The following is a 23427-nucleotide window of genomic DNA, read 5'->3' on the forward strand; positions in this document are numbered from 1 at the left end:
CCGGCCGGACCGGGCGGGGCGGGCCGGTCTCGAGGGGCGGGGAATGAGCTGGGCGGGGCGGGGCAGGGCGGGGTCATGACATGGCGGCCCCGCCCCCGGAGCGGCTTCCCCGCCCCGCGCGGGTGCGGAGCCGGCCGGCGGCAGCAGCGAGTCCCGCGGGCGCCGGACTGCAGCGTGCTCCCTGCTCGGCCCTGCGCTCCCGCCCGGGCAACGTGTGCTTCCCGAGCTCGGCTCCTTCCTCGGGCCCGCAGGACCCTGCCGTCCCCCGCCACCGCGGGGTCCCTGCCCGCTGCTTGTCCGCTGCCCTGCCCTGCGAGGCAGGCTGCCTTTGGCCCGCACAGCGTTTCCCCCATGGCCAAATCCACAGCCCACAGCCTCGTCCGGGCGCATCGGGCACACGGCCAGGGCGCCTTTCTGCAGTGGGCTGTGCCAGCTGCTGCGAGATGTGTTTGGCTGCTGGGATGTGTCTGACGGGGACCTCGGGGGCGCTGGGACCTTTGTACCTGGGAAAGTCTCACGCCTCGTCTTGCACCTGCACTTGCAAATGTGTCGAAAAGCTCTTGGGGTTACTTCAGCACAGCAGGCAGCTACCTGGATCCCACGCCACCCCAGCTGTGATGCCTGCTGCAGGGTCAGGCCGCTGGCTCACAAGTGGCCATCAGAGACACAGCACCGGCAGCGGCGGTGAAGTGAGTAGACACAAAAACCCGAAGACCAAGGCTGGGCCAGTCATGAGGTGTGAGAAGGCACACAGCGAGGCAGCCTCCTCTGCAGCCCGTGCTGGAGTCACAGACTGCCAAGAGTGGGGACAGTGCAATGTCCTACACTCCTGCCCTCGAGCCCCTGGCATATTCAGTCCACTCTTGCCGCTGAGCAGCCTGGCACTAACTCCCTCTCCCAGCCATCGGCCTGTCTCTGTGGTATCCTGCCTGCAGTTGGAGCCCAGCTGGGCAGAAGGAGATGAGAAGACAGACAGACAGCTGCTCAGACACAGCCACCTCCCTGCATGTGGCTGGAGTCAGGGGAGCTGGACCCCATCAGGATGTGACAATCAGGTCAGGAAGAATCCCTAACCGTTTTCAAAATTTCTGTTTCACACTCTGTTTCCTATTTTACGTGACTCAGCACAGCTCCTGCTTGGGAAGAGGCTTGGGGTTTCAAAAACTCCTTGCTCTGCTCCCGTTTACACAAAATCTCTTCCTGCTGTGGTTGCATTCCCTGCCTGCCTGGTGTGTGAATGGGTGCAGGTCCTTCCACACACGTGGTGCCTGCATAACCATCGACCCTTATTCATCAGAAAAGGCTCTGTCAGATCCAACTTGTAAATCCAGCCCTGCCTTTTCCTGCAGAACTAGTACAGCCCTTGCTGCTTCGCCTTGAAGGAACCCCAGCACGTAGCTGTGGGATCTCGCAGCCGTGGGATCTCAACTCTCCTAGAAGATCCACAGCAAATCATGCTACTGCTGGTGAATGTGCTCCCACTCCCCAAATCCAGGCATCCACCAGAACAGGTTTGTCCTGCTGCACAGAGTCCCCCGGGCTGATTCCACAGCACATCGCCTGTGTGGGTAAAAATTTTCTTCTGTAAAGCAATAAAAACAATGGCAGGTTGGATCAGATATACTGGGCAGGACAACCTGAGAGAGCAGGAAGGAGATATGCTAGGGCCAAAGGAAACACAAACATGCAGGTGGAACAGGAAATTCATCATTAAAAAAGCTCCAGCACCCTGAAAGCAGAGAGACAACAAACACTGCTCCATCGAGGTAAGATATGCTACCAGGAGAGAGGTAGAGACCTTCTTATTTTTAGGGCCCTGCTTCAGGCTTCAATATATAAGTATTCACCAATATGTTCCCCAAAGAAATGTGGTTTTACAGTCATTCCCTGAATATGATCCAAGGCTGGGTAGTTTATGGCTGTGGCATGATGGTTACTACATGCTGCTCTTAGCCGCTCCTGTGATAGCTGGCTTCATCGGCAGCGGCAGAGTGGAATTTATAATAGGACAGAGCAATTGCTAGACGGATTCTAATCGGAGGCCTTGTAGCATCTATCACACTTCCATTTAAGCCCCAGACGATTCCCTGTATTTAAACTCATCATCAGCCGGAGGGGCGGGAGGGTGAGACTGGACAGGAGTGACTGCCATTTCCTACCAACACAAATTCTTGCTCTGCAGACCCAGGCATGTCGCAGAGCAAGCAAACAAAACCACCACCCCCCCTGGACAGCTTATTTTAGCTTCCCACCCACCGCCCTTCTCCCAGCCCTCGTGACAGCCCGCGAGCTGCCAGGCAGCCAGCAGACTTCCTGCTCGCCGGCCCTCCGAGGGAAAAAACAGTCTGCAGGGAAGAAAAGTAACTTTGTGGGAAGCACCTGGCCGCCTCCAAAGCAAACAGAGCATGGCCCCATAAGCAGCAACATGGAAAACACGATGGCATCTCAGAGCTGGGAAGATCAAACAAGATAGCCCTCCCGCAAGGGAAAATCTGATGCCACACTCCCCTCGCTGTTCTTAGCCTCTGCCCAGAGGTTTCCTGGGGAACAGATGCATTTCTGGGTTGACACTTTGGTACCTCATTGGAAGTGATTCCTTGCACCCCCTCAGCTTTGGGACTGAAAGAAGGAGTTAACACCAATTGCGCTTAATGAATTGGACAGTGACAGGGAGCACCAGAACTTGGCCTCTGGACTGTTGTTTGCACAGCTCCTGGTCTGGTTTTAACCAAGCCCTGACCAACTATTCCTGGGTATGGTCTGGTAACCTGCGCTGGCTGGGGACCAACTCACTTTGGATGCGACAGTGTTTTGGCCAGCAGTGCAATATGTAGAGGCGGGCTGTGCCGTGCCGGCTGGTCGCCGTGCTGGCTGGTCCACGTGCCAGGCAGCAGCATGCACGCACTGAGCCCACAGACGTGGTGGTTCCCCACCAGACCTTGCTCTCCCCAGGAGAACGCAGCAGCAAAGGCTCATAACATCTGCTTGAACGTGGTCATCAAGTGATAACCTCATGGCTGCAGTCACCATATGTCGTCTGCAGAGTCAAGATTCACATGTGAAGACCTATGTGCTGCTGAAGTCAGCATGGGGCTTAATCTACTGCCACAGTCACCCAGCATCACCCGTAGATGGTCAGTATCACGTAGGAAGGTGCCCCACCACCAGCATCCTGTTTCCTCAGTGCTCTGCTGGGGTTTGATGCGGCTGCTGCAAGCTCTTCTCCCAGGGGTGGCAACACTGGTTGGTGGGACATGCTGGCCTGCCACCAGCCTTCCAGGGGACATCAGACACCCTGTGCCCTCCCCAGAGAGAGGCACTGGTGCGTTGGGTGCCACCACACCAGAGCCGTGAGTGTCACTGCCAGTGTCTGCAGGCCAGCAGTGAAGGAGGGTGGGCCAGGTTTGAATGGCAGCTGGTGCTTCCCAGTAGTTTGGAGGAAGGAGAACTGAATAACTACATTGTTTATATTAAAAAAAACAAAGATGGCGCTGTCAATCAGAGGAGCCTGGGCTGGCCCCAAGATAAACTGTTAAGTGAGGAAAACAAAACAAAACAAAACAAAACAAAACACCCCCAAAACAGAACCCCAAAAAGCCTTTTCCAAGAATTTTCCATATCTCCCTGACCTTATTCACCCAACCACACCGAGAATGAAAACATCAGCCTGTCTCATGGCAAGCCTCTTGAGGGCACTTCAGTATGGAAAGCATAGTAAGACCACAGCTGCACTGGGCAGTTGTGTCCCAGCTCCCTGTTGCCAGAGCAGAAGCTTCACATGGAGGAGCAAGAGTATTTCGGCTGAACCACCAGACACAGTCAACGCCAGGAATTGTTTCTGGTATCTCCAGATTGCTTTCCTGGTGGGATAGACCTGCCAGGCAGGGAAATTGGACAAGAGGCATTAAGGTAATTTTGAATTCCCCCTATTATTCCTGGCTGTTCCAGCAAGTCCAGAGATATGGGAGGAACCTAGAGAAAAACTCATTTCCTCAAGGGCAGATTTAGCCTTTGCTGAGCAAAACAGCCCATGTGCTGATGCTACCAGAGCTGAGCAGCGTCACATTCACTGCTTTGTTTCTGGAGCAGAAAGGGGAGGGGTGATGCACTGGTTCCTTCTCCCTGTATCCTACACAGGTGTGAACCTGTTCAGTCAAACACGGCTAAGCCAAGCAAAGATCTCAAAACAGGTATGACAGGTCTGGGAAAAGAAATGGTTTAAAGAAAAGCAGGCTGTGAATAGCCCGGCCGTAGCACAGAGGAGACCAGCCAGAGCAGGTCCTTGATAGAAAAAAGCCCAGTGAGGGTCTCCAGAGGCTGCTGTGATTTACCTGGCAGCCTGGGTCTGACAGGGTTGAGAAACACCATGGAGAAGAGGAGTGGCAAGAACGGGCTGAGAAGCCAGGAGTAGGACCAAGCTGCTGAAGACACCCGGGGATGGAGTCTGGCCCGGACAGGGAAGCTGATGGCGAGGGGAGCACAACAAGGGCCACGTAGATGGGAGGGCTTGAGGGCCAAGCATCTTCCACCCTCCCCCTTTGAAGCCAACTCAGAGCTAAAGGAAATTGGCACCTGGCACATGGCTCAGGGAGGTATCCGTGGCACCATGGCAGAGACAGTTTCACAATCCGAGCACCCAGACAGTGACTAAACACCCTTTCTGGCTGTCACCCTTCTCCAGCATGCTCGCTCCCTGACGCTCCTTCTCTCAGCATCATGAGCATCAATCCAGGATGGAGGCTCTGGAGGTGCCGGCACGTGGCTGCTCAAGGCCCCTCAAGCAATTTATGGTGCCTGTCACATGGGAATCGTGACATCAGGGCTTTGCAGTCTGCTTTGTTGCAACGCACCATCTGACAGAGGGAGTTTGCAGAGGAGGGCAGCACCTTTCACTAGAGCTAACATGCTGTTGGATCTAACAGATGCAGAAATTTTGGTATAAATTAGACAAACCCATTCTCTTAACAATGCCAGTTCATACTAAGTTTATGAGAGATATAATCCAAATCCTGTTTCTCTCACATTTGTCAACACTGATATATTTTTTTCCTCCTTTCTCCATATCCGTGGTTCCTTTGGGCCCCTACCCCAGCTCCTGCTGGCTGGTGGCCACTGGTGCTGCACCAGCCACAGCACTGGGATGCCCAGACTCAATTCCCTCTGTAAGCACTGACTTCCCCCATGGCACCAGGCAAGTCAAGCACAGAGGACCTCTCCATGCTGACGCTAAAGAGCCGTACATCCCTCTCCCGTGGGGATGCTGCCGAGGTGAGAAGCTGGACTGGCACTTCTCGGCTGTGTTTACAAAGGTGGCAGAGAGAGCAAACACCACGTTTGGGATTTTTTTTTCTTCCTGTTCACTAATCACGTTTGCTCTGGATGTAAGATCTTCAGGTCTGTAGGGATGTAAGGTCTTCAGGTATCTCTGCTTAAAAAGAGAGCCGCTTTCCTTTCTGCAAGGTTACGGTGTCTTTGAGATGCAAAAATCGAACTGTCCGAAGCTGTTTATTACCACCGGCAGCAGAAGCACCCATTGCATTTGGGCGCAGGTAGCGGTACCCTAAGTTCTGCTGGTAAATAAGGAGATTTGCAGCAGCGGGAGCAGCGGGTGCGGGTCTGCGCTGCCAGAAACGAGGATTTCTGTCTGGTGGACGGACACCGGCCAGGGCGGCTCTTCCCGGGCGGGGGTCACCGAGCCGTTACCGAGGGTGTAGGGTCTCGGATGGCGGTGGGGTGGAGGAGGAGACACCTCCCTGAACCCGCCCCGCTCTCGGCCGGGGGGGAAGGGGGGGTCCCGGTCCCTCCGGAGTGGGGGGAGGGCGCCGCGTGGAACTCAAACCGCCGTCCTCCCCCTCAGCCAATGGCCAGCGCGACCGCCCGCCGCCAGCCAATCAGAGCGCGGGACCTCCCGCCACCAACCAATAGGAACGCGGGGGCCGGAGCGGCGAGTAACGCTCGGGAGCGGCGGCCGTGGCAGCGATGGCCCCGGAGCGCGGCGACCGGTCGCTCCCCGCCGGTACCGAGGGTCTTCCCCGGGTTTTCCTGCAGAGCCTGCGGACTCTGTTCGATATCCTGGATGACCGACGGCGGGGTTACGTGCACCTACGGGAGATCGAGTCCCGCTGGCGGGGAGCGGAAGCCCGGGAGCTGCCCGCCGGGGTGATGGAGGGGCTGCGGCGGGCGGCACCGGCCAGCGGGTACCTCACCTTCGAGCGGTTCGTGCTGGGGCTGCGCGCTGCCCTGCCTGGTGCTGAACCCCCGGTGGAGGGCAGCAGCAGCAGCAGCGGCGGCGGGCGGCGGAGCGTGGAGAAGCCGCCGAGCCCGCGCTGCGCCGAGGAGCGGCGCGGGAAGAGCACGGGGCAGCGGGAACCGGGGCACAGCCAGCCCCGCGGCCGAGGTGAGCCAGCGGGGCCGGGCTGGGAGCGGCGGAGTCGGGCGAGGAACGTGCCCGGCTCTGTGCGGGCAGCTCCAGGGTGCGGGCAGCACCATTGCCGGAGGCTGGAGTTAGGCAGGGCGGGTTGGGACCCTGCGGCTTGCTCTGGTCCTCTGGCAGCGCAGACCTGTTCCTCCTCTGGGCTTAAACCAGCAGCAAGCATTCCCGCAGGCCTGATGTAAAACTCTGCAAAAGTTACTGCTATTTTTAATTTTGACTTTGGTGGGCTTTGATCCAAGCTGCCGGTAAACCGGGATGGAGAGAATGCTGCTCCGCTGTCCGTCTCGGGTTCGTGCTTCCCTTCACATCTCTTCTCGCGTGGGTGCTTGTCTGTTTATAGCGGTGACAAGAAGAATTAAGGGCTTTACTGTAACGTGTCCGTGGTTGTCCCTTGGCGCAAAGTCTGTAGGTGACCTTCCTCGGGGGGTGAGTGATGCAGCTGGTCGTCTCAGAGAGTCACTGAGCCCTGGGGTCTCTGAGAGCCGAGCAGCTTTGCTGGAGCGAGAGCCGCGGTCACGGAGCAGCCCTGTGCTTGTGTGGGCTCCATGCTGCGGGTGTGCGCTCAGAAAGGCTTGGTTCACGATTTCATCCATGTTTTGGACCAAAAAAATAGCGAAACCTGATCTAACTTTTTTGTTTGGATAATTCCACAGCACTATTTACAATAATAAATAATTAAGCAATAATTAAATGAGAAATCGGCTTGGGGGAGATGTGCTTTGCTGTCCCCAAGTGCTGTCCGAGTGGCCAGGCCAGGGCTCTGTCTGCAGAGCTCACCGGCAGGTCCCTGTGGACTCTGCCCCTTCCTTGGGACCTAGGGTCCCCGTACTGGCTCTGCCAGGGCCACCCCCAGGTGGCATGCTGACCTTGGCAAGGGGGAGACTATTTCACTGGCATCTTGATTTGTTGCTTGTCAGTAGGAGACATTATAAGGAAACCAGGCTTCTGGACTTATCTGGTATAGCTAATAATTCTTTATCTGGATTTGTGAAGCTCTTTGAGATCTACGGACACAAAGGTCTGTGTGAGGAGCTGGTGTTTGTATTGCAACACTGAGCGCCATGACTTCCTCTGCCTTGGGAAAGTTGTCCGGGCTGGTTTGCCTTCCCTTCCCACCCGCTCCCGCCCAGTCCCTTCTTCTGTTGGGTGGAGAAGAAACTTTACCCATGGTTGAGGTTCTCTGCTTTCTATTTTGCCTCCAGACTAATCACTGGAGCTTCATCTAGGGGAATATTATTAAGCAGGCTGGTACTTCTATCGTCAAGAGTGTAAATCTGGAAAAACCTGAAAAAAAATCCTGCTTGGTAAATAAACAGCAAGTTGAAAGCTCTGCCCTGGAAAGGAATAAGCAGATGACTACAGCAACCTTCGGGTTGCTGAGGATTTTTCCATTATAGGCTGATGTTATACTGATGTCCTGAGCCTGCAGGCAGGGTTAGTGCCTCAGCCCTTGCTGCCAACTTCCCGCAGTGCAGGGCTGTATTCTGGCAACAGACCTGAATTTCAGGTTGATTCAGCAGCTTAGCAAACATTATAACTCAGAGTTATTCTATGTCTTTTAGTTCCAGATCCCGCACAGCTGCTCAGTGCTCCCTCCCACCACAGAGGGTTTTCCAGGGTGTGATTGAACAGGTAGATGTTCTCCTCAACTGGCTGTGAGGGAGTTGGGCACTGCCGTGGCAGGACACAGCTCTTTCTCGCTGTGGAGAAATGTGCTGGGTGCTGAGAGCTGCCCGTGGGTCCAGGAAGCCCTGTCTCTGTTAAGATTCTATCATTTGGGCTCGAGGCTGCTCTGAGCCTCATAAGCTGCATGAGGTAGCTCCTGTGAGAAGCCAGCCAAGTGCAGTGAGATGGTGTATCAGTGCTCATCAACTGCAAAGAGTCTGAGGAAGCTCTCCCTATCTGTGTTTTGGGGGAAGGAGGTGCTCACAGGATGCCACCTTAGCTCTGCTTTCTGGTCCAGGGGGCATCTGCATGTGTCAGAGGTGATTTGGATGCGAATCATGGCAAGATGAGAGAGGTTGGGGCCAGGTGATCCTCCCGGTGTGTCCAGGGGCGCAGTGAGCGAGTGGGACGGTGATTCTGTCCCCTCTTTCCCGCTAACCTCCATTAGCGTACGGGCAGAAGTGTTTCTGAAGAAGTCCCTGCTCGGAGTCAGCTTCCAGTGGTGCTGGAGCAGCCCGCTGGGCGCTAGCCACGGTCTCTGGGGAGCCAACAGCATCTGCCAGGCGCGAGGATGGTGAGGCTGGTATTGGAGAAGTCGCTGGGCAGGGAAGTCACCCTGATGCCTTCCCTACCACTGGTGCCTAGGTGGCCTGTCACAGCAGCACCTGAGCGTCTTGGTGTTGGGGGTCTTTACCCTTGTGGTTCCCCTGAGAGCTGAGACCTGGGGAATTTAAGACACAGAGCAGAAAGTGCCTTGCCCAGGAGGTCTGTGGTGGCCCTGGGCATGGCCTTCTCCCCAGCACAGCGCTTGCCTTTGCTGCTGGGGTGGCCTGGCTCTAGCAGCTGCCTGGCGAGCTGGTGGCCCAGGCAGGAAGGAGGGGTGGTTTGTAGGTAGCTGTTATTATCTGGGCCATTGCAAGGACAGGTATGTAAATGCGTAAAATGACAATGAGGTGTCTGCTTCATCCTGGAGACATGCTCTGGCTGGCAAACGCTGGGATCATGCCCTGCAGGGGCAGAGAGGCTCTGGGAGGGAGGAGACCATCCCATATCTCATGGCAGGATGTCTTCCACCTCTGGTGAGCTGGTTCTGCTCTTTGCCTAAGAAGTGATCCCAGCTCATTAGCAGGGGTCCTGTTTTAGCCACTACATTGTCAGCTCAGGTGCACAGAGTTCAGTTGTTTGACCAGAGAGCACCTTCTTATCACAGGTTCAGCTCAGCTCCACCTGGCACTTCCAAGTAACACCAGCAAAAACCTTTTTAACATGTTGTTTCTACCCTGCAGCTCTTCCCAGAGGTGCTCCTGGCTTTGCTTTGGGATTCTGCCTATTGAAGCTACCCTTGGTTTTGGGGCTGTTCCTCAGCTTCCCAAGCAGGATGTCCTACAGGTCTGCTAGGAGAACATGTACGTGGTTGCACTGGTCTTGCTGGGTTCCTCCCAGGTAGATATGGGTGTATGAAACCACAAACAGTTGGCAAAACAAATGAATGGGTGATATCAAAGACTGTGTTTATTGAAGTGCTGGAGACCTGTCTACGCCGGAGCACTTGCTGGTAGGAGAAGCGGGATGCCATGATGGACCAGAAGGAGGATTTTTCCTGTGCCATGGTGGCTTCTTTCCCCAGTGACATAAAGTGACAGGCTTCGCGAGGTGCTTGTGTAGCGTTGCCTGCTGTCCCCTGAGCCTGAGTCCAGCTCCTGTTGCTGAACTGGTGCAAACGTGGCAGCACAGGCAGCCCCAGTATGGTGCAACTCTTCCAGACCTCATTGCCTTCAAGGTGAAGGGTGGCTCCTGCGGCCACGGCTGCCCTCTCTTGCCCCATATCCCTCTTCCATCGTGTCCATGTGCTCGGCTGAGGAGACTTGTGGAGCCGCAGGCAGTGATGTGCCAGCCCAGGCAATGCTATGCACCCTGTCCTGGCACTCGCAGACCTTCGTGCCTGTGCAGCAGGGAATGTGCTAGATTTGCGCCAGGCAGCTCTGGCGCCTGGGAGCCGGCGCGTGCCCAACCCCTGAGAGAAGGATGTGGCGATGGGTGGGGGTGCCAGGGAGATAGGTGGTGAGTGGTCCCGAGGAGGAGGTGTTTTCCCCAGCTGCCTCACTGCCTGCCTTCGATTGCCTACCTCAGTGTTGCTCTTGTTTGAAAGCTAGGTTGGGAAAGAAACTCTCGAGAAAAGCTGTGCGCAGAGAGCGGGATGAGCTGCAAGAGCAAGGGGGTGAGCACGAGGCAGGGTCTGCTGGGGACTTGGCAGGGGACCGAGGCAAGAAGGGAGGTGCAGCAGGCTTGCTGCCCGGGCACGTCTGGGGAGGGTGCTGGCTGCACCCTTGGCTGCGCTGGTGCTGCGGTTCGGGGCGGCAGGATGGTGCTCGGCCAGAAGCAGGGATCTGAGTTGGCTTGGCCACGGCCACAGGGCTGCGTTTCTGGCGAGTTTGCCAGGGCGGGCAGAGCGGGAATTGTACTGACTTTACTGCAGGTGCCCAGCCAATACCTGCTTCAGCGTACAGGCAGCACAGGCAGGAGGTGGCTGATCCAGCCTAAAACCTGCCAGTATGAACTTAATCTGCAAAAATAGCTTATGCATGGATTTGCACAAGTGTCATGTGTTTGTAGTAGATCAATCTTTTGCAGGATAGGATGTTGGGATTTTAATAAAATTTTGGAAAACCTACAGCCTGGTTTATGGTTAGACCACAGGCATGGGGTCTTGGGGGGGGACATCTGCATGGCCAAGCCCATCACCAAGCAGGAGCTGCCTTCAGGAGGAGTCAGGTTCTTGCCAGAGCCTATGCCACGTGAGCGGGAGCCAGGGATCCCATGAGGGCAGGACGAGGGTAGGCAATATCACTAATGGTTTAATTGCCTGTGCTGGGACTGAAACAGCATTGCCTGGAAGCTGCCTGCTTTTTGCAGAAGGTGACCACTGAGGTCTGTTGCCAGCCTGGCCCAGCCAAGTAAGTTGTTGCTGAAGCCTGCCCTGCCCATACAAAGATGTAAACAGGCGCTCGGGCCAGTGCTTTGCTCAGCTGCTCCGTGCCACATCCCTTCGCAAGACCACCTGCAGATAGTCCCACAGAAGTGGCCGTGGGGAGGTTTTTGTTGCAAGTAGCTGGCGGCCTCATGCCTTCCTCTGTTACAGGTGGTGATGCTAAGGCTGCTGGGCAGTCCCAGGGAGATGGCAGCCATCCAGGGGCTGGGGACACTCGGAGGCATCAGAGGGGACGTGCAGAACACCGGAGACACACCATCACCAATGGCGTGGACTTCAGCATGGTAAGGGGACAGTCCTGCCATGGGCTCCAGCGAAGGGGCCCGTGGTCCCTGGGGGAAGGTGGATTGCAGGGGTCCCTCACCACTAACACAAGCTCTGTTTGGGCTGTGGCTCCCCCCTGTCCACCCTGCACATGTGAGCTGTGGGGAGTCGAGCAGATCCTGGTATTTTGGATACAAAGCTCTGTTGATGTATGTGGAGGTCCTGCCATTACTTCTGAGGTGCTTTCTGGCCCGAATTGTGCTAGACAGGGAGGAGGCACATGTTACCCTGCCTTCCCCTGGAGTGGGGGCAGCCCACAAAGCCAGCGTTTGACTGCGTGGGTGCCTTCCGCATGGGCAAAAACTTGGGCAGGGAAAGGCAAATGTGTAGGTGTAGGAGCAGGTGGGTCTCTGGGCCTCTCAAGCACTCCAGCGAAGGTCAGGTACGCTCTGCGCTGGTGAGCGGTGGTGCGGGGCTGTGTCCCCTACCAGATGTTCTCTGTAGGTCGGGGCTCAAGCATGCTGATCCTTGTGGCTCCCGAGAGACTTTTTGCCAGTAATGCAGAGAAATCAGCATTGAATTTAGCCAGGCAGCCCAGGATGGAGGGATGTGCTCCCCTCTCTCTGTACCTGTGTGGAGAGGCTTGGATCAGATTGCCTGGATGAAGGGATCTGCACTGCTCCCGAGTGGGATGGAGGAGCTGCCTGAGCACGTTGCCCACAAGCTCAAGCTAAATTTTCCTGGGAACTGAGCCAGGACCCAGCCTGCAGGATGAGTGATAAGTGGGATGAGCTCCAGCTGGTGCGGCTCTCGCCTCTGCACTTCCACTCCTCGCACCCTGGTGTCACTCTGCTCCCTGAGCCCAGCAGGGCTGAGCCGCGGCGCGGGCAGCATCGATTATAGCCTGGTGCTGGCCTTGGGGAATATAACACGCTCCGATGCCTGGCCTGTTTGTGCACACATGGTTTGCTGGGCTTGCAGCCATGCAAGGGATTGGTGCCCTCTTGGGCTAAGGGGGCCTCTGCTGAGAGGTGCTGGCACGGAGTAATAAATGTAGATGTGTGCATCCGGGGATGGGTGTCTCTGGTCCTCAGGGTTTTGGTGGCTGGGAGTTGCTGCTTTGGAGAGGGGAAGGTCCCTCCTTCCCTGGCAAGGCCCTTCCCTCTGTGTGCAGCTCCAGGCTGGAGCCCATCACTGCCATGAGCTCAAGGTCCTGCCTGGTACTGGTGAGGAGAGGCTGGTGGCCAGCGTGTCTCGCCGAGAGCTGGGGTCTGTTTCCAGCTCTGCCACAAGGGCTCTTGCTCTGCCCTTGCCTCTGTTTCCCCAAGTTGTTGTGGGGGCAGTGGGAGGGAGGTCCTCTGCCTTTCTTTCCTCCTCCCCATGTACCTGAGTGCTGCACTGCCTTTAGCGCACTTCTCCCTCCGGAGAAGGGATGTCTGTCCCATCCCGCAGGTGGGAAGCTTTCCCTGGCACTCTGGCAAGAGCTTTTGGGTACTATTCCCACTTCTGAGCCTACAGTCGGAGCAGGTCTGAGTTCAGCAAGGACCTGATCCCTGTGCAGGGCGGTGCTGTCACCTCCCCCTTGATGCTGGGAGGATGTTGGGCCCCCCCAGCGACAAGGCATTCCGCTGTGATTAGGCAAATTTGCTTAAAGTCCATGAGGGGATGGGAGCACTGGTAATCCGTCCTGCATCCTGGGGTGCCCCAGGATGGGTTCATCCTGAGCAGCGAAGCAGAGGTATGTGGGCTGTGCTGCAGCCCCGGGACCCTTTGCACCACCACAGCTGGTGTCCGCTCAGCTGGTGTTTTTCAGTCAGTCCGTCATCGATCGGCCTGATTTCCCCATGGTCACGGGGGGTAGCTGGGATGAGACCTTCTGTGAGAGGCTGAGCGCCTTCATTTGTAGGCAGCCCAGGGTACAGCACTGTCCCCTCCCCTTCTATCCTGGGTAGCACCAGCCAAGTCCAGCGCTCTGTCTTCCTCCTGCCTCAGAAGCTGCCTCTGCCCCAGAGCATCCCACCCTTAGGGAGATGCCGTCTGTCCCCACACCCAGCAGAGCTGGTGATATCCCACTGCTCTGTGGGATGCTGCCTCTTCCTCCGGTCACCGTGCTGACCAGCAAGCCTGATGGGACCAGGGCAGGCCAGGCGGTCGTGGGCTGCAGGCCAGGCTGGGTGGGGGTCCTGGCCACATACAGCACCTTCTTCATGCCCCTCAGCAACAGCCTGCGTAGCACCGAGGCTCTGCGCTTCTTCCTGTGGGTATGTCCCCTTTGGTCTGTCTGTCCATCCAAGCATGTGGCGGGGGGGGCTGTTGTATTGCGAGCAGCATTTCCAGGAGCAGCGGGAGCAAGAGCAGCCCTGGCTCAAAGGGTGGCTGGCATGGGGTGGTTGGGAGGCTTTGGGGCTGGCAGTGGGGATGGGGAAGCACTGGTGGCCTGAAGAAGGTCTTGGTATGGTCTCACTTGTCCCTGGGGGTGGGGATCTGTTCAGGGTTGCTTCTGAGCTGAATTGTCCCCCTCCAGATGCTCTTCCAAAGCAGCAGGAGAGGTTCCTGAGCATCCAGCAGCTTCTGGGTGATCGAAGTCCCACTGGTGCCTGGAGGAGACTCTCCTGGAGCCCAGTCTGTGCGTGGGCGGTGGAAGCCAGGCTGTGTTGTGGCAGAGAAGGCAGAGGCAGCAAGGCAGGCAGTCTTCCGTGCTCTTGGCATGAAGACAGGAGGGCAGGAGCTGGGGGAGTAGGCTGGCATGGCTCGGGAGAAGGGGAGGGAGAGCCCTGGGCTCACTGGGTGAGGGCTGGTGAAAGGGTCACTCTGTTCCCCAGGGACGTCCCCTCTTCTCTCACCACCTCTGTGATTGCCGGTGGCAGCGCAGTGCCTAGGGGCTGCAGGAGAAGAAGGTGGCAGCGGAGCAGGGCACCCCGTGTCCCCTGGGGCACAGACCGCTGCTCCAGCCCTGCTGCCGATGGAGGGGCCGAGCCACCTGCCCTGCAGCAGCCTTGGCTGTGCCGCGACCTGGCGCAGGGTCCTGCTCTGCCTGTCCCAGGGGGCTGGTCTGGGGACAGGAGCCCCAGGCACTCTTGTAGCAGCCCTCCAGGCACACAAACGTCCCCACGTCCCTCTCCAGGTGATGCTGGTGCTTGAACCTGAAAGACTCACAGGGACACTAAGCAGAAGAGTATGCTGTGCCCTGCTCAGCTCAGAGGTGCCTCGGGGGTAAAGCAGAGGGGGGAGCAGAGCAGAACGCTGGGGAAACGGGGCTGCAGGTTCTCCCCTGGCTTCCAGTCTGCACATTTAGCTCGGCTGCTTGCTGCTCGCCGAAAGCTGTGTGCGTTTGTGCTGCTGGCTGACGCTCGCAGCCGTGGGGGGATGTGGGGAGTGGCTGCAGGCCCCGCTCTTGCTGCGTCCCTGGATAAATACGAGTTAGAGAAACCTGCTTTTGCAGTGGGGAGCAGGAGGGTGGAGGTGATCTGACTGTCCTTTGCCTGCTTCCGTTGTTCTCCCAAACCGGAGAACTCTTCCGCCAAAGCAGCATCAGGCAGCAGCCATCATCATGCTCCTCCACGGCTTTTCATGGGGAGAGGGGCTGAGACCCCTGCCCATATCCATATCCCTCTGCGCCTTGTGAAGAAACCAGCTCCTGGGGCTTGACAAGGCCTTGGTGGGGAGGGGGTGAAATCTCTGTGCGCTATGTCCTGCAGCTGAAGCACATGAAGGAGCTGGAACAGGAGAAGGATTTCCTGCTGCAGGGTCTGGAGCTGGTAGAACGTGCCCGGGAGTGGTACCATCAGCACATCCAGTTCATGCAGGAACGCCAAAGGCTCCTGGGGAAGAACAAAACCAGTGCTGTGAGTCTGGGGCTTCTTCTTTGGATGCCCGTCTGCTTGGGAGGGTCTGGGGCTGCTCTGAGGGTGTGGAGAACTGGGCTGGGACTTGGCTGGACCTGGAGCCGGCCCCATGGTAACCCCAAGCCTCTTCTTCCTCCCTGTTGCTCAGGAATTCCTCCCTGAGGGCGGCCAAAGCCACCTGGGGTGCCTGGTCCCCAAGCTGCAGGAGGTGAACCGCTGCCTGGGTGACCTCCTTTCCACCGCCGGCAAGGTGAGAGCAGCAGATTAGCATCATGTGGTTGTTTGCATGAGCTTGGAATCCATCCTGTCCCCACTTTTATGCTGGTGGCTGGGCTGACATCAGAGCTGCCAGAGTTTCCCCGGGCTCTGGGGAGGTGACTTGGCTACGTGGGCAAGATAGGGGATGGGGGACGGCCAAGAGGACAGCACAGCTGGTCCCAAGCTGGGCTGGAGGATGCTCAAGGCATTTGCGGACTAAAGGAGATCCCCAAAAACATGTAGCCATTGTCAAGTGAATAAGGAAACCATCCTGCTCAAGTGCTGAGTCAGCCCTCTTGGAGCTGGCTGTCCTGCCAGGCTCCTGGCAGGAGCCGGGCACACTGGCAGGAAAGCTTCCCACCTTTGCCTGCCTTGCTGGAGACCCTTCGATGGCCTGTGCTGGGGTCTTAATCCTGTGCTGGCTTCTCTCAGTTCCCCGTGTGCCACAGAAACAGCTTCTGGCCGTGGAGAAAGGCTGGGGAGGGCCACGAGGAAGGAGGCTCAATGTCTCATCCCTTCCCTTCATCTTCTCTGCAGCCAGCAAACCCCTCCTCAGCTCTGAGCAGGCCGGTCCCCGCGGCATCCCCAGCCTCAGCAGGCTCCCAGCAAGCCATCAACATGCTGAAAGAGCAAAACCGGCTTCTCACCAAAGTGAGTGGGGGTACAGGGGGAGGAGATCCCCTTGGGCGGGGGCGGAGAGGAGGGAGGGGTGGGATGGGGCTGGGGAAGGAGTACGAGGCAGTGGAAAGTGTTCCTTCAGCTTGGCCAACCTTGGTCGTCCCAGAGAAGGGCGTGTGGGCTGCACCTGGAGATCCCCCGTCACGCAGTTGTGTCCAGCTGTTTGCTGGGTGAGGGTCCGTGGGCAGGGATGGGGCATCCCCGCCAGAAGGAAAAGACTGTGACAAATGCAGGTCACGAGAGGGTGCAGATGCTGTGGCTGGGGTCTGCAAGCAGGGCTGCTGGCCAAGGGGCACCTGTGATGCCCCAGCCAGGGCCGGGCTCACTGCAGCACAGCAAACGCCAGCATTTTCCTCCTCTGTCCCGTGCAGGAGGTGACCGACAAGAGCGAACGCATCACCCAGTTGGAGCAGGAGAAATCCGCCCTGATCAAGCAGCTCTTTGAGGCTCGTGCCCACAATAACCATGAAACGAGCCAGCTGGACTCCACCTTCATCTAGCGCCTGTCTCCCCGCTCCCTGTCCTCGAGCTTCCCCGGGGGTTTTGTGGGACTCTGGCCCAAAACCCATTGCACCCGTTGCTCCAGGTGTCATGTCTCGAGGCCTGGAGCTGCCTGTGGAATCTCTGCAGGAGGAAGCTGGAAAGGCGTTTCCCGGACCCCGCCTGGGGAGCAACCCCGCACTGCTCTGCTGCTGGGCTTTCCAGCCGTGCTGCTCTCAAGCTGCTCCTTTTCTGTCTCTGATCGGACTGCAGGGACTGTACCCCCAGCCCCGTGATCCCCAACCTGCTGGTTGCCGCTGCCCGTGCTGCCTGCGCATGGGGGAGCTGCTGTGCCCTTGGCCTGACTTAGGCTGAATTTTGGCTGCTCTCAGAAAAAGATGATGGATCTTCAACAGTCCAGCTGGCATCTCCAGGCAAGCCTGGCTGTTGAAGGGTGGCCTGTCCCCTGCTTGTCCCACTGTCAGAAGACAAGATTGAAAATCAAATGGGCCATGCCTGGCCTCTCTCTGCTGCCTGAGTTCTGCCTGCCAGTGACACTATGCTGGGCCAGAGCAGTGCCCGAGCTGGTGCTTCTGCTGGTGTAATCCCTCTTTCCAGTTTGCGGTAGTGATGCCTTAGTCGCTGTTTACACGTCTGCAGGCTCCTGTAGTTAATGAGCCATAGACCCAAACGAGGTAGTCCATACCTCTGAGCTGCTGTTTCAGGCTGTTTGCGGATTGAGGCAGACACCTCTACATCCCTCTGCCAGGCTTGACCTGGCAAATGTTTCCTTATGACTGCCAGGCTTATATTTTTTTCATGATGACTTTAAAAGGCGAGATGATGTCCTACAGCATGAGGATGCTAACACAAGCCTGACTTCACAGAAGGGCTTTAGAACAAGGTTTTGTATTTAACTGAACGTGGGTGATGGAGCAGAGTCTGATGGGCTCTTTCCTTTGCACATCTCCAAGTGGAGAAATGGCAGCTTTGCCTGTCCTGGTGGTGTACGCTGGCTCCCCGGGGTGACATCCCGAGTGTGAACTGCACCCCTCTCCAGGTCTCTTGGGGTGGTGGTCTAAGTGTGGTTCCTGTTAGATTGGTGCATCTCAGGATACCTCCTCCTTCCCACCCAGCTCAGTGATGATGCTTGAGCTGAACGATGTCTTCCACTGTGGCTTGGTACTTGGTATTTATGGTACTTTCATAGGAGATCCTTGTGAATCCCCATGTAGCACAGGCCTGGCCCTCCATAGCTCCAAGACCAGGATCTTTCTTTCCAGGGTTGTTTCATGCTTTGACTGTCCTGGCATGATGCTGTGGCACAATACACGGAGCTGGGCAGAAGGTGCTGGACCTGCCCTGCCATGGGCTGGGCACCATGCAGACCAATTCCTTTCTCACTCCTGTTTTTATCTGTCCAGTGCTGTCTCTCCCATCCAGCTCTTCTCTTTGAGGTTGATCTTGACCTGCAGCTCACTGCAGGCATGAATCCCTGCTCTACCCTTGTGCCTGCTGTCCTGCACGAGAGTGGAGATCAGCAGAGTGCCAGGGAGAGGGAGGAGGAGCAAGGCCATGGCTAGTCATGTCCCCTATCTACAGGAGTAAGATGTTAGTTGTCCCCTGGGCATTGGTACCTGCCATCTCTTTCATGATGCCACCTCTGATGTCCAGTGCCTGTTTTGCCTGAGATTTAATTAGAAGTGACCCTCGTTATGAGGAGGGTCACCTGTCTGTAGCAATAATAAAGTGGGGTGAACTATTTAATTTATCCTTCTGTCTCTCTGCCTAAATCAGCCCATCTACTGCTGCAAGCCTTGAAGTTCCTGACTCTCCTGTCCCACGGGATGTGGGGTGAGCTGAGGTTGCACAATCAGAGCCTGAGCTCGAGGAGCTGGGGGGCTCTACTCCAGGCCATGTTCCCATGCCCTTTCCTGTCCCCTTAGGGCTTCCCAGTGCTCTGGGGCTGGGGACCCCCAGGTCTCTCCTCACCGCTGTGGGATGGGGTCACGAAGCCACCTGCACCTCTTCCAGTGCTTGTAGCTTCATTTGGCTGCTCCTCCAGAAGACGTGCTGGAGGCTTGTACTCCTCTGGTGGTGCTGGTGTAGTTCACAACCTCTTACTTCTTTTTAAGCCCCTTCCCTCGGTGCTGGCCCCCGTGGCTGTGGGCAGTGGTGGCCGTGGTTCTCTGCAGTGGCTCCTTCCTGCAGGGGCAGCCGGAGGGGACCTCGCTGGTACGGTGCGCTGCAACGCACATCCCTCTGCCCTGCGCCGAGGGTGGGAGCACCCGCTTGGGGCGAACCTGGGGCTCTACGCTGGCCAGAAGCACCTTCCTTTGCCCCTCAGCACAGCTGGGCTGTGGGGTGAGCTGGGACCCTCTGCACCCTGCAGAGCGCTCGGGGGTGAGCTCCTGCCGGGAGCGGAGCCGGGAGGGGGACCTGCGCCAAGTCCCCCACGAGGGGGTTGATCTTTGCTGCGGCCTTTTTCAAGTGGTGCTTAGGGCAGCCACGAATCCCAGACTGGGCAAGAAGCAGGGGGGGGCGATAATTGCCCTGAGTTCCCATTTCATGCCTTTGCTTGGCTGTGAAGCCTGTGAGGTCTTTCAAAGGAAAGAGAGGATCATTGTCCCCGCTCAGCGCCGCTCTGTGCAGAGCCAGGGCAGCTCTCCCGCTGCCACCGCTGCCCAGGCCCAGGGGAACGTCCCAGCCGCGGCCCGGCAGTGCTGGCCCTGGGCCCGCTTCCTGCGGGACTGCTGCCGGGGTGGCGGGGAGCTCCGGCAGCGCGATGGGCCTGCTGGCCCCGGGGTCCCCCCTTGAGCTGTCACCCTGGCCTGGCCATGCTGTTTCTGGTTCCCTGCTGGGTCCGGCCCATGCCTGACCTCACCTGCGTGTCTGGGCTGTGTCCACTTCAGCACCTTTAGCTGTGGGGCTGGCACCACTGCAGTGGTGGTCCAGGAGCCACGAGACCGGGGTTTGTGGCCAGGTCTGTAAGCGATGCGCTGGGTGACGTGGGTGAACGTCTTCCCTTCTCTTCAGGCTCTGTTCCCGCTAGAGCTGGGCTTGCACAGATCTGTGAACGCGCCTTCAGGGCTCTGATGACATCTGGAAACTGCTGTGTGAAGCTGTGGTCCACACCAGGAACAGCTGGAGCAGGTCTCTGCTGTCCCGAGCCAGGACTGCTCCTGCCGACCCACCTCAACTCAGCCCCTGCACGCTTGAAGTTGTCAAACCCAGGTGCAACACCACGTAGTCAACACTCGTGTCCTCAGGCATTTATCACAGGCACCACTGCGAGGTGAGACCACACGGGGGGTCCCCACTGCCAGAGCCTGGTGATGGGGGGCTGTTACTGGGAGTGCGGCGTGCTTGGCCCTTGCCTAGGCTCAACCCGGAGACGTGTCCGGCCCCCGAGCTGCCCCGAGGGATGCAGGATCTCATCCTCTATGTCCTCAGCCATGTGGTTTGGGAAGGATCCAGTCACCCAGGTCTATTTGTAGTTTCCCTCTCTTCTCCTGCCCAGCTCCATGCCCTTCTCACGCCCTTGGAGGCTGGGCTGCATGCCTAGCTACCCCCCCTTAGAGAAGGGCTACTCTCCCAGCAGAGCAATTATTCTAAATGCCAGCAGGAACAGCCACGTCTTGGGCCCCCAGCCCGTACATTTTGTGCTTTTTGCTTTTCTTCTTCCCTGCCGCACGGTCAGAAACTGCTCTGCCCATCGCAGGTCCTTGCTGCCCTGGGCAGTTTGCAGCAGCTCCAGCGCCCAGCGTGCTGTCAGCCCATGCGCGCTGCACCCACTGTCCTGCTCTTGCCAGTGCAAATCCCTAGGAGATGAACTGAGGATGTGATGACCTGGAGAAGCCCCCAGGTCCTGGGGCTGGTCCTCACCAGGATGGGGAGCTGGGCCGTATAGGGCTGTCTTGGCTAAGGAGGTGCCTGGCGCGCCTCAGACCTACGAGCTGGCACCTGGTACTTCTTGCTCATCCCCTTGGTCCCTCGCTACGGGTGTTCAGCCCCAGATCATCCCTGTGCCTTGTTGCCACAGCCCTGCCTGTATCCCAGGCCCCAACTCACCAGCGTTTTTCTCCTCTTGGCAGAGATAAAACTGCCTCCTGCCTTAGCAGCATTACCTGGTGTTTGCTCAGTGTTCCCTGTTCCTCCTCCCTGGCTGCGGCCATGGGAGAGTTTCGTTTTCCACTGGCACTTGAGGCACAGTGGAGCAAAGATCCATTCCCAGGTGGCAAGGGACCGGGTCTGCCCTCCCCTCTGCGGGGTATGGCAGGGGCAGCGGTGGATGAGCCTCTGCCGCACCATCCCGGCTCGTTCCTGGGGGGACGCTGGGGCCATGGCTGTGCCAGGTGCCCCCAACATCTCCATCACGGGCGGAATCGAGCACAGCATCCTGGCTCCGGTCCAGCGTCCTGCCAAGTCCCTGCCAGGTCCGATGTCTCCCTGCGGCCGTGACCCCAGCCTGGCGCAGGCGCTCACCCCTGCCTGTGCAGCCGACCAAGCCTCTTCCAAGGTACAGCTGATTGAAGCCAGATGCTCCCTCCTGGGGAGACTCGGTGGGACGGGGGAGGGTGGGGCTCCTAAAATTCCTGCTTTGTTCTGCAGCTGCGTGCCACGGGGACCGTGACTTTACTCCCCACGTTACATAAAAAGGCAGCTGCCCGTGGCGGATATCCGCCCTGTTTCCTCATTCTCAGAGAAGCAGCCGTTGGGGACCAGAGCAGGGTCTGGGGTCCTGGCCAGCACCCTGGGGGGACCACACTCACTGTGTGGGTGCCCTTAGACCTTCACGGGACCCTGGTGCGGCAGTGGGTGCAGACATGGTGGAGGTAGCCCCCTCCTCCTGCCCTGCCATCGGGGCACCTCTGGTCACCCTTCCTAAGATATGGGATCATGCCAAGTGGGGCCATGCCCCAGGCAGGGAGAGGCAGCTTGAAGGGGCAGAGATGGCTGTACGGGCAGAGAGTCCGCGCTGGAGGCTGGGCTGCAGCCATGTCCCAGAGAGTGATCAAAACCCGCTCACACAATGACACCATTTAACTGCTCTGCCTCAGTTTCCCCAGCTGTAGACAAGGGCTGGGCACATGGACCAGCACGTCCTTGTGGCAGGAAGCCTGGGCTGCTCCGTGCCTGCGCAATTTCAACAACTGAGCATTGCAAGCAGGACGACCTAGCCTGAGCTCCCCGCACCCATGTCCACAGGTATGGCCTCCAGCCAGCTCCTTACCAGTAAGGACAGAGCTGCCGCGGAGGGACTGATGCTGGTCAGGTCCTGCCAAACCCCGCACAGGTGCCATACATCACCCTGCCTATGAGGAGAGTGTCACGAGTGTGCTCCGTCTCAGCCCTGGGCTCCTCTCTGCCATGCTGCTGTGGTCCTGGCAGATACCTGAACTGGGCGGCAGCCTGGGTGGGCAAGCCAGGCAGGTCTGCAATGGAGGGGAACAAGGGAAACAAACCTGGCCGCACCGTACTAAAAGCATGCACCAGATGCATGGGCTGAGCTTCCCCCTTGCGCTATTGCACACACCTGCATGGCAAAATATCTGTATTTACTGCTCGGGGTCCCCAGGAATGATGCGATAGGCTCTGAGCAACCTGATCTAGTTGAAGATGTCCCTGCTCATTGCAGGGGGGTTGGACTAGATGATCTTCGGAGGTCCCTTCCAACCCAAACTATTCTATGATTCTGTGATGATTCTATGTGGAGCTGGGGGGGTGAAGGGAAGCTGCGGATGAGTTGTGCTATGAGCAGCGCCGGGCTCCGCAGGGAAGGGTTAAGCATGGCAGATGCCGCGGGAGTGGGCAGGCTCTGCCTGCGGTAACGACGTTCCCGTCCGCAGGGTCTTGCGCGGGGTTTTGCATTGCTTCATTTCTACGAAGGCACTGAGCGGCTCTCAAACCACAACGGCTTTTCCATCCCTGCAGAAGATGAACGGCTCCCACGTGGTGCTGGTCAAACTGGGAAAGAAACAGGCTTTTTTGTCCTATTGACTAAACAAAGAAACCCAAAAGACATCGCCTCAGCCCCCAAGTTTTTTTTTAGCCCAAAATGAAAATATTTTGTATCAGTTTGAGTTCAATTTGGGCTTTTAAAACACATTTTCCTTTTTCCTTCTGCTGTATTTAGGGCCAGTTGAAATGGAAAAGCCGTTTTTAAGTAGCACACGGAGAAATGGTCCCATCCTGCTACTCCTGGCATGAGCTCTGCCATGCAGAAAGCATCCACTTCTTTGGGATGCTTCCAAAATCTTCATTAAATCTTAAAAATCTTCCAAAACTTCGATTAGACCTCAGCCTGAAACACTTTGCGGGGGAGACCTGGTCCCATGGGCAGATCAGACATCCCTCCGTTCCAGGCCAGGAGCCACACCAGGGTCTGGATTCAGCATCCTGAACTCTGTGAGGGATGTGCCCCAGCCAGCTTGGAGAGAGCTCAGCTGGGTGGGCCAGGAAGATAATAACCAAATAATCTAATGATTTCATCATTAAATATTTAATATTGATGCCTTAGGAAGAGAAAAATTTGGGCTTGTGAGAGACATCCCGGTGCTGCTGCTCCTGCTCAGATGCAAACGTCTTCTTACTGGTGACCACATGGCTGGGCAGCACCGGCGGCCGCTGCTCTGTGCCAGGCTGCCAGGCTTGTCCTGCGGGGACGAATGACCCCAGCACCCCGGTAGCATCCCTGACACCCCTGTACCCCGGAGGTACTCGGCTGACCCTGGTGGGGTCTGCAGGGGCAGCTCATCCCCGCAGCTTTCCATGCTCTGCACCGCCCAGGACACCTGGACATGTCAGCTCTCACT

The 23427-nt window shown here is 57.6% G+C and overlaps 1 protein-coding gene across 1 annotated transcript; it reads left to right on the forward strand.

Moving 5' to 3' along the window:
- Positions 1 to 5964: 5964 nt before the first annotated feature.
- SAPCD2 (suppressor APC domain containing 2) lies at positions 5965 to 18377 on the forward strand. Its single transcript, XM_075170958.1, has 6 exons — positions 5965 to 6397; positions 11238 to 11371; positions 15050 to 15196; positions 15345 to 15446; positions 15992 to 16105; positions 16504 to 18377. The coding sequence occupies exons 1-6, from the start codon at positions 5980 to 5982 to the stop codon at positions 16630 to 16632; spliced, it is 1044 nt and encodes a 347-aa protein (XP_075027059.1). The 5' UTR covers positions 5965 to 5979; the 3' UTR covers positions 16633 to 18377.
- The last annotated feature ends 5050 nt before the right edge of the window (positions 18378 to 23427 follow it).

Source organism: Calonectris borealis, chromosome 21 (assembly GCF_964195595.1).
Source record: "Calonectris borealis chromosome 21, bCalBor7.hap1.2, whole genome shotgun sequence".
NCBI classification, from domain to species: Eukaryota; Metazoa; Chordata; class Aves; order Procellariiformes; family Procellariidae; genus Calonectris; species Calonectris borealis.